General features: G+C 47.4%; 1 protein-coding gene across 4 annotated transcripts in view; it reads left to right on the forward strand.

Annotated features, from left to right (window-relative positions):
- LOC101754145 (trafficking protein particle complex subunit 2) overlaps window positions 1–1620 on the forward strand; it is a 6793-nt gene extending 5173 nt beyond the window's left edge. For 2 of the 4 annotated variants that reach the window (XM_004976089.3, XM_022828683.1), the window contains exons 3-6: window positions 269–351; window positions 484–545; window positions 675–760; window positions 1165–1620. In XM_004976089.3, coding sequence (XP_004976146.1) covers window positions 269–351; window positions 484–545; window positions 675–760; window positions 1165–1257 — 324 coding nt within the window. In that variant the 3' untranslated portion in view covers window positions 1258–1620. Of the gene's footprint in view, window positions 1–265; window positions 352–483; window positions 546–674; window positions 761–1164 lie in introns of all 4 variants that reach the window. The other 2 variants (XM_004976088.3, XM_022828682.1) reach the window with 1 other exon arrangement.
- Window positions 1621–14951: the final 13331 nt, after the last annotated feature.

Here is a 14951-nt window from a genome sequence, read left to right on the forward strand (position 1 = left end):
TCCATCCCTTACAGAGCAAAGCTAAGATATTTCATGGAGTAGTTTACTTCTCTAAAATTTCTTTGTTTAGACTAAAGCTGTGGTGTGTATCACTGTATATAGATATATAGAATTGTACCCTTTATGGCAGGAATTTTTTTCTTTATGAAGTAACATATCCGTACTGTATTACTAAGATGTATGCCTAATCCTACCATTTGCTTTCTGTGGCAGAAAGAAGATCTGTCTTATGTATGCCTAATCTTGCATTTGCTTTCTGTGGCAGAAGGAAGATCTGTCTTATCACCATCAGTTTATCCTGCATGCTGCGTTAGATGTTGTTCAGGACCTAGCATGGACCACAAATGCAATGTGAGTATTTTATTGGTTGTGTCTTAATGTAGGATGTGGACACAATAATTCACAACCCAAAGTTATCCTGTAACATTTTATATATTGTTTACCTCACCTAGAACTTATAATCTTTTACATTCTTTTTGTCAGGTTCCTGAAGTCAGTTGATAGATTCAATGACCTTGTGGTGTCTGTTTATGTAACTGCTGGTCATATCCTTCAAAAAGTGACAACGACAGTCCTTTTGTTGTTTTACATGACATTGACTATATATCATTATCTTCGTTTTTCAAAGTTTGATCATAATGGTGTTATTGTTTCTTTAACTGCTAGTATGACACATACCAGATTCATGTTGCTTCATGACTCACGTAGTGAAGATGGAATAAAAAGCTTTTTTCAAGAGGTCCATGAATTTTACATCAAGGTAAGACAATTATTGGTCATCTACAGTCAGGAGAATTTCCCCAATGCATTCTAGATTGAATGCATTCATGTTTATCTCTGGACATGGTATTCAATTATGATGCCTCTATTTATCTTGTTCTTTGTGGCAGACATCATTTTCAACAGTAGCTGGTGATCATGCGATTTTTTTCATTTGAATTTTCTCATGACTGTGATGGCACTTTTTTAATTCTGTATCTTGCAAGTTGATGCTGATGTGTAGTTGTATGCAGTATCCGGGATGAATTCTGGAGTGTATATAGAACGCATTATAGTTTCCAAAATTGCCTTCTTTTTTTGAAACGAAGTTTCCAAATTTTCCTTACTTCAACCTACAGTACTTATTTTGTAGTATATAATATAAGGTTGTTTATTGCTGTGCAGATATTCCTCAACCCGCTTTACCTGCCTGGCTCTCGCATCACATCTTCTCATTTTGATACCAAGGTCAGGGCCCTCGCAAGGAAGTACCTGTAGTATGTTGGCATGGGTGTTTTATAAGCTTAGCATCATAATGTAGAAGCAGGCAGCAGAAGAGGCAAAAGTTCATTGGTCTGGCGCCATTTTTCCGTGCCCTCGTAGCTCGACTCTTTGAGAAATGCTGAAATGGGATGTTATTGACTTATGCACATCAAATCCGAGCTTCCTGTAATTTTTCTTGGCTTTGGCTTGTGTTGTGGCCTATGAATCATTTTTCAGAACCAAATGACCTATGATTTGTAACTTTTGAGAATTTACTCGATTCCGGGAATTCAAACCTGAATGGGTTGTGCTGTACATGTCAGATCTGTAAAAGGGTGACATCTCCATGTAACATGGAAGCATTACATTGATTCCCCATCTTTGTCCTCTTCGGGGCTTGATACGGGAGCACGGCTGTGCGAATTTCACTCGTCCTTTTACCCTTTTTCCTTTGTTTGACATCATACCTTATGATCGTACCTTTCACTTGAGGTTGTAGATATATGCATCCATGACCCGCGTCCACCATGCAGAAAAGATTGCTCGAGTGAGATTTGATGAGTGCCAGTCCACTAGAGAGGAAGCTCAAGTTGTGTCCATGATATGGCCCGCCTTTTCTTTCTTTCTCTCCGCTTTCTGCCAGCCGGTCTCCAGTCTTCGCCACTCAAGCTCGTCAAGAACAGCGCTCGCACGTCTTCTTTGTGCAAAGGCGTGTCCCGATTACGCTCGCGAGTCGCGACCGTGTACTCATGCCGCGCCAGTAATCACTTGCTCCTACTAGCTATCGCCAACATCGGCCGCTGTCTTGTTGCACAGGCGAAAACAGTAACCCCGATTAACGTCAAAAAGCGCGGCGCGTGGCATGACGATCCGTGGCGCCAGTCGTCGACACGGTAGGCCAAGCGGCAGCGGATTCAATAGAGGATCTTGGGGGCAGATCCGTGCCGAGCGAACACGACGTTCGGGGGTGTTTGGGAAACACCATACCTGTCACATCGGATGTTTGGATGTTAATTAGGAGTACTAAACATAAGCTAATTACAAAACTAATTGCACAGATGGAGTATAATTCGCGAGACGAATCTATTAAGCCTAATTAGTCCATGATTTGACAATGTGGTGCTACAGTAACCATTTGCTAATGATGGATTAATTAGGCTTAATAGATTCGTCTCGCGAATTAGCACAGGGTTCTGCAATTAGTTTTATAATTAGCTCATGTTTAATCCTCCTAATTAGCATCCGAACATCCGATGTGACACTGTTAAAGTTTAGCACCTCGTATCCAAACAGCCCCGAAATAACACACGACACCCTCTCTCCCTGATCCTGACGACAGTAGCCTAAGCCTAGGTAGCCACCCTAGGCCAATCATGTGATGTGCCGTCTCCCAATGCAAAACCCCGTGGCCTTGATGCCATCTGTTGGGATTAGGCCTCCTGATTCGGCTAAACTCCAGATCGAGCTGGCCTCCTGATTGCAGTCAAGCACTTGACTGGGCAAACCCCGGTGGCGAATGGCGTCGCGGCGCCGGTTGCAGTCGCAGACAGCAGGCACACAAGAGGCGAGAAAGACGTCGTGCCCGCTGCCCGTCTTTCGCTTTCCCGAGATCCTGGTATCTTGGGCGACGAGCACAGGCACTATATATCCGACTACCGAGCTCCGCTCGCTGCCCAGCCAGCCGCCCAGGGACCCAGGATTACCACGTCGCATTTAAAAATAAACCGGTGGATTAGCACTCGCATTATTGGCCCAATTGCTCCGTGCCTCCGTGTTCTTGGGAGCACGTACGGCTGCTGTGATGGGAGAGGTCCAGTACTCCAGCTGCTCCGGCACATGGCTGGCCTCCAGCCAGCGTGCGGTCGTCTCGAGGCTCAGCTGGTGTCCGGTGGCCGGCGGTGGGGGCTGGTCGCGCTCGCGGGACACGCCACGGGCACGGAGACGAGCACGCGCACAGTACAGGAGTCGCTGCGCTCCGATTTCTCTGATGAGTGAGCAAGGGGTTAAAACCGGAGAGGGACGAGACGCAAGGTCAGTGCTGGCCTTTTTGGCGGATGGGTGCGCGGGGTAGGAGTACGCGGCGGATCTTACCGTCCCGTGCCGGATCCTTGGGAAAACGAAAGGGGCGCGCAGCGCAGGGGGGCTGCTTGTTTTGTTGGGGGTTGGGTTGGGGCGACTCGTCGCCGTCGTCGGCGCGGTTCGTGGTGGTGGCGGTTGGCGACCAGGGACCATGCTACGAGAGCGCTACTACGAGTGTTGGGTCGTAGGGCGGTAAAAAGGCGTGTGCATTGGTGGTGCAAACCGGACATGAAAGTCTTCGGGGCTTTGGTCTGTGTTTGGACCTTTTTTTCAGATGTCTGTGTTTGGACATTATTGAACTTGTGGGAAGAGAGCGTTCTTTATGTCGAGAGGAAGTTTGCGCTTGGATTTGGATGGCCGATGGCACGGCTTAAGCGAAACGGATTGGCGGTAGTGCATGATAAGATGGAAGTAGTGCAGAGTGGAGTGGTGGAAATGGAGGCGCGCGCTTCTTTCGTGTTGAAGCTTGCATCCCTCTTCTTGCTTATGGCGCATCAGCTGCCGTGCTTCCAAGCGCAACAGCGATGCGTCGCTGTGACCTGAGCCCGTTCAGTCCTTTCAGAAAAGGTGCTACCTCTCCCAGAAAGGCACTGATCGATTTTCCCAGTGACGGGTGACGGCTGACGCTAATGGTTTCCGTTCAGTCTGAAGAGAATCGGCTACGGTTACACCGCACGCCACAACTTCTCTCCGCCGCTCACCGCAACAGAAAGATGCCCAAACTTACCGAAAAATCGACGGCACAAACTTACCGAGAGAAAGGTCAGCATCCACTCTAGTGCGAACTGGGAACACCCTCGAGGCCCGAAGCAAGCGCGGAGCCACGAGCCGTGTCGTTCACTTGACCGCGGCCTTCTCCTCGATCTCCAGGCCTAAACGCGACGCCGCCGATGCGTCGCGGTACACCAATACGATAAGAGGGAGCATGCCCAAACAAAAGCACCAAAAAAGACACGTTCCTTTCCTCCCCGATGCGGATGTCGTCGCGCCCAGTGACGAAGCTAGAGCAAAATTGAGAGGGTGGGCCACTTTACCACTAGTACAGTGATACCAATGCACTTTTTCCATATCGAATATTTGTTGCTATTAAATTTTCTTCGCAATACCATCTTATTCAAAAATTTATTGTAAATATATGAAAAGATAAGTTATTGTTAAAGTACCTTTGATGATAAAATAAGTCGCACATACAAAATAAAATGGTAATTACATAATTTTTTGAATAAGACGAATGGTTAAACATCGTGACTAAAAGTCTTGCAGCGACAAATAATCGATATGGAGGTAGTAAATAGCACTAAAAGTATTCAAAAGTCACTAATGACATTGTTAATGTAAAGGAAGAGGAGAAGATAAAAAATCACGAATAATGTTGGGCATTAGGTGAACAAAGCATCTGACATCTCATACTTTATTGTACTAAACTAGCTGTTAGGCTTAAGCTTAACGATGTCATCCATTTATCTATCATTATTAGATTAATACATACAAATGTCAAAGCGATAACATAAATTCAAATACTCCCTTCAAATTTATTCTCTCTTATGTGAAATAATTCCATTACAATTCTCCAATTCTTTTTCGCAAGAATCCAAAAATTGAATCTAAAACCAGCAGTTATTTTTTCAACATATAACATACGGCCTAACACTATATTGCACGGTATTTACTACAACAGAAGAACCTGGAACCCTACACTCTACAGATCAACAAAAGCTACTACTCACTAGATAAGCAACCCATTTTTTGGCTCCTGCCGAACCAGTGATCATACAATGAAACATTATTTTGCAAAATTGGATGCTTTTACTGGAAAAAGATAAAGAGACAATATAATTAGTAGTTTAGAACTTCCAAAACAAACAACATTTGAGCAGCCGAGCAGCCCATCTGGAGGTATCGTGATGGCTTCAGCGTGGGTGGGAAACGAGCAAAGGGAGTGAGTAGGAAAGCTCTAGATGTGGAGGATTGATGGATAATTGATACGTACACAATCATGCATGCTGAGCTGAACGCTACCTCGCTCACAGACCAGAGAACACGCTGACGCGGCTGTGGCCTTGGGGGGTGCATAGAGTTGGACTTAGGGGGGTGCATATGGGGTAAAACAAGATGGTTAGCTCTTACTTTTGTTTTTGGCGTGGGTGCATTTGCACCCCCCAAACTATATTGAGCTTCGCCCCTGGCCGCGCCTCGTCAACCTTTTCTCAGGGACACCAGAAAAAACAGCGGCGCCCACGCCCACCCGCCCCCACCCACGCACGCCGCATGCATGGAGCCTGGGGGGCCGATCTGGTGCGGTGCCGCCGGCAAGCGGGCCGGTCTCGACCCGCCGCTAACTTGAACTTGACCTCCCCGCTTTTCGACACGACTTGCCAGCCGGGTCGTCCCTCCCGTCCCACACGACGGAGGTGAGTGAGATGAGATGAGCGTGAGGTCCCTTTCGGCGGCTGTGGTGAGGGACGAGCCGAGCGCGACGGGTGAGTGCGCCCCGGATATGCCCGGACCTCCGGCCGGCCGGCCGCGAAACCTTGGCGTGCATCCGTCCTCCTCCGGGAACAGTCACACTTCACGCTCACGTACACTGCTCCTGAAACTGCTGCAGCTGGTCCAGTTTCCTCTGGATTATCGTGTCGTATGCTTAGATGTTGTCATGTTGATCACACGAACGATTTCTTCGTAACATCGTCTGACTAATAGCTCTCGACGAGAAAAATGGGCACGGCCGGGCACCAAGAGACAGACGGTGCTGCTTCCATGTGTTGTCTACGCACGCTTGGGGCCTTTTCGGCCTTTTGGGTGGGGAGGAGGAGGTGTAAAAAGCTGACGACGGATGCTACGCTTACGTCCCTGTTGGGCAGTTCGGGAAAGATTCCACCCGTCATGGTGTGCCTGCCAAAGCCAGTGTGTGTGCAATGCGCATATCGGCATATGTGCCTGTTCCTTCTGAATCTGGAACAGATTGCTTCCCTTCCGCTTTTTCTCCACTTTCCGTTGTGCGGCATCAGGATCGTCGTCGCTTAAAACAGACAGTTCTCTTCACGGAGAGAAAATGGGGACAAGATCTTTTGTACCTGAGGAGTGAGGACATCACATGAATGGACAACTGCATGGGTCGAATCACGAACATACTAATATCCAAGCAGGACGCAACAATCCTTCACAAGCTAAAATATTTATGTTCTCCCGCTAGCTATAGGGCATTTGGTTTGAGTAAGATGGTGATGCTGGATTATCCTAACTTCAAACTTAATCATTTTTTGTTTTTGCGAAATGGAATGGACCGGCCCATCAATCCCTTTTATCTAGTTGAGCAAAGGGTGTTGCGCATTGAGCCGACGAATGGGACAATCAAAAAGATATGCTCTGATCTTTTCGCCATCTTTTCCTTTCAGCAATGTCAACACTTTTATCTAGTTGAGCAAGCAAGCATTTGGTTCACTCATTTTGGTGCTAGCTTAGAAGGGTACGTTTTCATTGGCTATCTTTAGGTTCTAGCTCAATACGACTGGACGTGCAAACGATGCATACTATCCTGCCCTCCTTGTGGCTCGGTATAAAACACATCATCTAACCTTCAATTTTGAGCCCTATATGTCGTCGTCAATGTTTCTCACTTCCTTAGCCAACTACAATCGTGCCGATACTGCCATGCCACCTCTAGACCATATGCATTATTGACTTCGCCGCCACCATGTTGTTGCTGCTAGAGATATTGAGATTGTAAACCTATAGGACTTGTATTAGAGATAACCGAGGAACTATAATTGGTTTAAACTCTAGATTGATTAAATTTCTTTGCTATATAAATACGTAACTGTGGCGAGCTAAGATAGGCAACCACGTTCTCCGAAACTCTTACATGGTTATCAAAGCCATTCTTCCCACAAACATCTAGCCTCAACAACACCCATAGCGTCCTCCTCAAATGCGGCGCCCCTAGCACTTGGCCCAACGATTTCTGAGAAACTAACCAGGGAAAATTATGTGCTTTGGAAGGCTCAAATCCTTCCTAGTATCCGAGCAGCTCAGATGATGGGCTACCTAGACGAGACAACACCGGCACCCCCGATGACGATGGAGGTTGAGAAGAAGATTGTCCCCAATCCAGAGTATACAAGCTGGGTGGTCAAGGACCAGCAACTTCTTAGCTACTTGAACAACAGCCTCACCAAAGATGTGCTTAGGTAGCAACTTTAGCAACGGCAGCCGAAGTATGGACGGCATTGGACACTATGTTCTCTACCAGATCCCATGCGTGAGCAACAAACTTGCGCATGCAGCTCTCCACCTCAAGGGAAGCACGTCCATGATGGCGTTCTTCACCAAGATGAAAGGTCTAAGAGATGAACTTGCTGCTGCCGGTAAAGTAATCGATGATAACGAGATGGTCTCACATATTCTTGCTGGTTTAGATCATAATTACAATCCTGTCGTTTCATCTGTTATGGGCTGATCTGATCCCATCACCCTTAGTGATCTTTATGCTCAATTGATGGCCTATGATACTCGTCTTGAGATGCTTCTTGAAGGACAAGGAAACAACTATCATTCATCTGCAAACTCTGTCTCAAGAGGACGAGATAATTATCGGGGCCATGGTGGTGGAAACTTTGGTCGTGGAAACCGTGGCCGTGGACAGTGTGGAGGTTCCAGTGGCCCAAACATGGCAAGGCAAGGAGGCAAGTATAGCAAGTGTCGATTTGCAAGAAGGTTGGCCATGAAGCACCTTCTTGTTGGTATAGATATGACGAAGACGAAGAAGAGCAGCAATTCTCCAAGACCGTCGGTGCTGCCTCAGCTGGGTATGGAGTAGATACAAATTGGTACATGGATAGCGGTGCTTCTGATCACATTATTGGAGAGCTTGAGAAGATGACCGTTCGTGACAAATACAATGATCGTGACCAAATCCAAGCAACTAATGGATCAGGTATGACAATAATTAATATTGGGCACACAATTTTACATACCCAAGTAAACATTTGCATCTCAAAAATATTCTCCATGTTCCTACCGCTAGCAAGAGCTTAGTTTTTGTTCATCATTTTACATCTGATAATAATGCCTATATAGAATTTCACCCTGATTCATTCTTTATTAAGAATTAGCAAATGAAGAAAATCATCCATCAAGGTAGATGCAAGGGCGGTCTCTATCCAATAGCTGCAAATCCTTCTGAAGGAAAATAAACAAGTTTATGGCATCAATAAACCCTCCTCTTCAAGGTGGCATAGTAGATTAGGTCATCCAGCTTTCCCCATTGTACATCGTGTGCTTAGAAACAATAAGTTACCTTACTCTCCAAATGAGAATAATAATTCGGTGTGTGATGCTTGTCAAATGGCTAAAAGTCACTAGCTTCCTTACTCAAAATCAGATAGCTTGTCTTCTTCTCCCCTTGATTTGATATATTCTGATGTCTGGGGGCGGCACCTACTTTTGTTGGGCATTTCTCTTACTATGTAAGCTTTATAGACGACTTCAACAAGTATACGTGGGTATACCTTCTCAAAAACAAATTCGATGTGTTTCAAGTTTTTCAAAACTTCCAAAATATGGTTGAAAGGAAATTTGACAAGAAAATTATATCTATTCAATCAGACTAGGAGGAGAGTATGAGAAGCTTAATTCTTTTTTCAGCAGATTGGTATATCTCATAGAGTTTTTTTTCCTCATGCTCATCAGCAAAACAGAGCTGCTGAAAGAAAGCATTGTCATATTGTGTAAGTAGGTCTATCCCTTTTAGCAAATGCATCTATGCCCTTGAAATTCTGGGACGAAGCTTTTCTTACTACCACCTATCTCATCAATCTCTTGCCTAGCCAAGTTCTAAACTTTCGCACGCCAACTGAAGTTCTCTTCAAAGAGCAACCGAACTATAATGATCTCTGTGTTTTTGGCTACGCTTGTTGGCCTAATTTGCGTCCATACAATGCTCAAAAACTTTCTTTCCGATCTATTCGATGTATTTTTCTTGGATATAGCTCCCAGCACAAAAGCTTCAATTGCTTGGAAGTTTCTTTTGGCCGGGTTTATATCTCCAGAGATGTTGTTTTTTATGACCAAATTTTTCCCTTTGCTAATCTCCATCCTAATGCTGATGCCTTCCTTCGCAAAGAAATCCTTCTTCTACCATCGCATCTACTTGGGGATGTAAATTGTGTTGACTCAAATGTTACTAATATTTTTTCTAGTGATGATGATCAGGATGATTCAAATGTTACTAATATTTTGTCTAGTGATGATGATGAGGATGATTCAGATGATGGTGGAGGAAATTGTGGAATTTCTGGTGAAGTTTCTTGCTTAAAAACGACGGCAACACCACCTGAAGCCGCACCGGATCCGAGCGTCTGATCTCAAGACAATCCGACAGCAGGATCCGGTTCTAGATCCTAGGTGGATCTTGTCGGGGCCAACGGGCCTGCTTCGCCCAGCCACGGCATCCCAGGCGCCAATGACTCCGCGACGCGTGGGGGCAGCGTGGGAGCGCGTGACTCTCCCACGCCAGCGCGTGCTCATCTCGCGTCCGCCAGCCTGTCGTCGCCACGTTGCCTTCCAGCTGACTCTGAATCTTTTGCGACCAGCGATGGATCAGATGCGGCACGGGAAAATCCTACGGATACTATGGTGTTTCATCACATGCAGCTGCGACACCAGAGTTGCAAAGACCCAGGACAAGACTTCAAAGTGGTATCGTCAAACCGAAAAAATTCACTGATGGCACTGTGCGGTTTGGAAATTTTTGTGTTACAGGTGAACCATAAATAGTAGATGAAGCATTGGGAGATACTAACCGGAAGAGAGCTATGCAAGAATACTATACGACATTACTAAGGAATCAAATATGGCACTTGGTTCCTAATACTATAAAATCAAGAAGAAATCTGATGGTTCAATAGATAGATACAAAGCACGTTGTTGGTGTCAAGAATCACGGGTCAAGACTCCGGCAAGTAAATTTGTTTTCTATGCGCGTTAGGCCCGGATGGTTGCACGAGGGGACACGGGGTTTATACTGGTTCGGGCAGGATTGCCCTACGTCCAGTGTGGGAGGCTGCTCGTGTTACTCGTGTGGAGTTTGTAGTAGGGGTTACAAACGGGTGAGAGAGGGAAGCTGGTCCCAAGTCTCTGTGGGTGTGTACTGATGCTCGTGTGAAAGGGTTGTTAGTCGGGGGACATCCGGTTCCCCGGATGGTTGCACGAGGGGACACGGGGTTTATACTGGTTCGGGCAGGATTGCCCTACATCCAGTGTGGGAGGCTGCTCGTGTTACTCGTGTGGAGTTTGTAGTAGGGGTTACAAACGGGCGAGAGAGGGAAGCTGGTCCCAAGTCTCTGTGGGTGTGTACTGATGCTCGTGTGAAAGGGTTGTTAGTCGGGGGACATCCGGTTCGCTCCAGAGCCGTCCCTTTCTCGAGCCTCCTGGTCCTCCTTTTATAGCGTAGGGAGGACATGGGAATTACAATCGAGCTAGGAGTAAAGGGGAGTAAAAAAGGGGAGCAAGGAAGGTAAAGTACAGGGAGACAAGCTGAGCCACTGGGGTTGCCGTTGGGTCCCATCGATGACCCAGCGGTCGGCCACTGTAGCCGAGCATGCGAGACGTGCGTGGCGACCGACCACTGTAGCCGTGCGAGTTGATGATGATGACTGGCCACCGTAGCCGTGCACGTTGCGGACGATGGGCGACCACTGTAGCCACGCGTGCTGGCCGGGGGGTGCGGCTAACACGCCCCTACCACCAGGCCGAGCGGGAAACTGGGCGGCGCACCTTGCAGCATGGGCAATGAGTGCCCTAAGATGAATGTCACAGGGTAGTAGGGTTAGGACGGTGCAGCTATAGCCCTGTGCAGTCGTGGTAGTAGTGCGCCGCCCAAAAACTTCGGCGGGTCACGTCGAGGACGCGCGGGCGCCTCTCCGTGTGTCAGAGCCGTATTCCGAACGCCCCCCCATCGGTTGCATTTATGGCGAGATCGGTGGGGGCCCACAAGATCTGCGCCCTCGTTCGCTGGTCCACGCACGTCCTTGGGCGAGATGAAGCTCTATCCTATGGGTCCGGATACGTCCAACCCCTAGCGCCCGGGGTCGGGCGAGACGAAGCCTTGTGACGAGGGGTCGGGTGCGCCCGACCCCTCGCGCCCTCCCGTCCGACCCCTTGCGCCCAGGGTCGGGCGAGGCGGAGACCTGCTGCGAGGGATCGGGCGCAACAGGTCGGGCACGCCCGACCCCTCTCGCCCGGGGGTTGGGCGAGGTGGAACTCTCTCGGCAGGGAAGAGGAGCGGTCTCGGGGGGTCGGGCGCGTCCGACCCTGTGACCCGGGGGTCGAGACAAGTCGGCGGGGGTCACTATAGCTGCAGGTGGGCCCGGACCCTTATGTCCGTCGTTTAAGAAATATAAGAAAGTCGTTAATATTTCCCCCCAACACACGCTTAGTAGCAAAAGGTTTTAAACAACAGTATGGCATTGACTACGAGGATACATTTAGTCCAGTTGTTAAAATTGCTAGTTTTGTCTATTGCGATATCTAAAGGATGGTGTTTGAGGTAATTAGATGTTCAAAATATGTTTCTGCATGGTGTTCTGGAAGAAGAGGTTTATATGCGTCTGTCACTAGAATTTGAAGATCCTAGTATGCCTAATTTTGTGTGTAAGTTGGATAACGCAATTTATGGCTTGAAACAAGCTCCACGCGCCACGGGCCTGGTATGCAAGGTCGAGCTCCAAACTTTATAAGCTAGGATTTTTAGCTTCTAAGTCAGACACCTCCTTGTTTATTTATCAAAAGGGACAGGTAACAATTTATATGCTAATTTATGTTGATGATATTATTGTGACCAGTTCCTCAAAGGAGGCTATGACAGCATTACTTCACAATCTGAGACAAGATTTTGCTTTAAAAGATTTGGGTAATTTGCATTACTTCTTAGGCATTGGAGTAAGTAAAGTTGGAGATGGTATTATTTTATCTCAAGGAAAGTATACTCAGGAGATATTAGCGCGTGTTGGAATGACAAAGTGCAAACCTACACCTACACCTACTCCACTTTCGGCTTCAGAACAGCTATCTATTAGGCATACATGAGAGTTCCTTGGTACAGAAGATAGTACAAGGTACAGAAGTATTGTGGGAGCTCTTCAGTATTTGGCTCTTATAAGACCTAGCATTGCTTATTCTGTGAATAAAATTTGTCAATTCTTGCACTCGCCTACTACTGTCCATTGGTCAGCAGTAAAGAGGATACTTAGATATTTAAAGTATATAGTTGATGTTGGATTAAAGATTCAAAGATCTAGCTCTCGATTGATTAGTGCATTTTTTGATGCTGACTGAGCAGGTAATGTGGATGATAGAAGATCAACAGGTGGTTTTGCTATATATTTTGGAAGTAATCTTATTTCATGAAGTGCAAGAAAATAAGTGACAGTAGCAAGGTCTAGTATAGAGGCTGAATACAAGTCAATGGCAAATGCAACAGCTGAAATTATTTGGTTAGAATCTTTATTGGCCGAGTTAGGAGTTGGTCTTGATCAAACTCCGTGTCTGTGGTGTGACAATCTTGATGCTACATATTTGTCTGCCAATCTAGTGTTTCATGCCCGTGCCAAATATATTGAAATTGATTTTCATTTTGTGAGAGAAAGAGTAACCAACAAACAGTTGTAGGTCAGGTTTATTCCTTCCAATGACCAGCTTGCCAATGGCTTTACCAAGGCGTTACCAGTTCGGAAATTTGAAGAGTTTAGAAGCAATCTAAACCTTGAGAAGAAGAAAGCTTTGGAAGGTTTAGATTGAGGGAGAGTGTTAAAGATATTGAGATTGTAAACCTATAGGACTTGGATTAGAGATAACTGAGGAACTATCATCGGACTCTAGATTGTAATCAAGTCAAACTCTTGTAATTTCTTTGCTATATAAACACGTAACCGTGGCGAGCTAAGATAGGCAACCACGTTCTCCGAAACTCTTACAGTTGCATCATATGTCCTTGACTGATCCCCATATTTTCTTTCCACTCCACTTCCTCGCTTCTACTTGTTCATTTTCTACACTTCCACTTCATCCAAGCATGTGTTGGCAACAAATTCGTCACCTCAATCCACAAATACAAGCACACCTCAAGCTTCCAATCTAAAAGTGATCAATAAAACACATCATTCCTTTTTTGTCCCTTTAAATGGTAATACGTCATCAAAATATTCACTAAGACTAGCCACGCCAGGAGGCCATACTAAGCGGATAAGAACAATTATCTATGTTTCCTTCTAGCTCTCGATTATGATGAACCTCCTCCATTATCTCCTATGAACATATGGGGCCCAAGTTGGAGAATTAGGGTTTGGGTGGGGACTCACTAAAGTCTATCCGCTGCTTAAAGGGTTTTGGGTGATGTGGGCTAGCTCATTGGTAGTAGGTACAGACTCGGCAAGATATATAACGAGGATGCTATTTACCACGATTGACGTAGATCGACGGATGAGTGGTGGCCAGTGACAACCTTGGCGGAGCCAGGTTCGCACGGCCAGGGGAAGGAGGGGAGTCAAGCAGTTTCCTTACTGACACTCCGCCCAAAAACAAAGGCGAATGGTTAGAATGGGGGCTTCATCCAAAGTTTGAGTTTGCTCTAGGAGAAGAAGCTAGAGGTGAGTAGAGCTCGGAGAAGAAAAAAAAAATGGTAACCATGGAATCTTGATCCAACTGCTATGAAAACCGAGCATCGTTTGTAAATATGTCCAGACTAGACATTGGTTTACTGTGAAAATAATCAGATGTTACCGACGTCGTGGGAGGTGAACCATGTCAAACTCTGACAAACCGGCCATGTAGGCGTGTTTAGCCCAGCTTGATTGTACGGGATCACGTAGCATGACCCGAGCTTGGGTCCAAACCTACGGCGCAGGCCGCAGGCCTACCAAAATGTTCGCGTCTCGCCGTCTCCCCCCACTTTGTTCAACATTTGATGCGGGAGCGGGCAAGGCGGGCCCACGGCAATATCCCGGATCTCACTGCCAGCGGATACGCTCGCTCTGGGCTCGCTGACCCAGAAATCCTCTGTAGGTCGAAAGCTCCTCCTGCCCCGCCATCCTCTGCGCCGCCTCCCCCGTGTGCCCACCCCTGTTGCCGCCCGCTCGCTCTTCGGCCCCTGGCCCCTGGCCGATGCCAATCCCATCCCGATCCCGTCGTGCACTCCGTCGCGTGACTGCATCTCCGGCGAGGACCACAGGCTACGCCGGCCCAGCTCCGCGCTAGGCTAGGTTCTTCGCGCTCGCGCTGCGGATAAGGCGCAGCGGCAGCCCTGGTGAGGTGATGGATGGGCCGGGCGCGGCGGCCACTGCTGAGGTCATAGGCCGGCCACGCATGCAGCTGCGCGTACGAGCGCAGGTACTGCGCCCCGCGCGTACAGGGATGCAGTGCAGTGCAGTCACGCCGCAGCGCGGGAATCACAAGGCGATGATTCAGTGTGGGGGGCGGAAAAGACGACGCGATGCCGGAGCTCTCAGCCAAATCCGCGGCGTCAGTGCGGGGCACTGTTCGACGGGATCGCGCGGGAAGATTTGCTCTGTGCTGGCTAGCTAGCTCTGGACGGAGCAGCAGCCAGCGGCTTCAGCGCGGCAGCTAGACCACAGGTT

The sequence above is a fragment of the Setaria italica genome, chromosome VII (assembly GCF_000263155.2).
Source record: "Setaria italica strain Yugu1 chromosome VII, Setaria_italica_v2.0, whole genome shotgun sequence".
NCBI classification, from domain to species: domain Eukaryota; kingdom Viridiplantae; phylum Streptophyta; class Magnoliopsida; order Poales; family Poaceae; genus Setaria; species Setaria italica.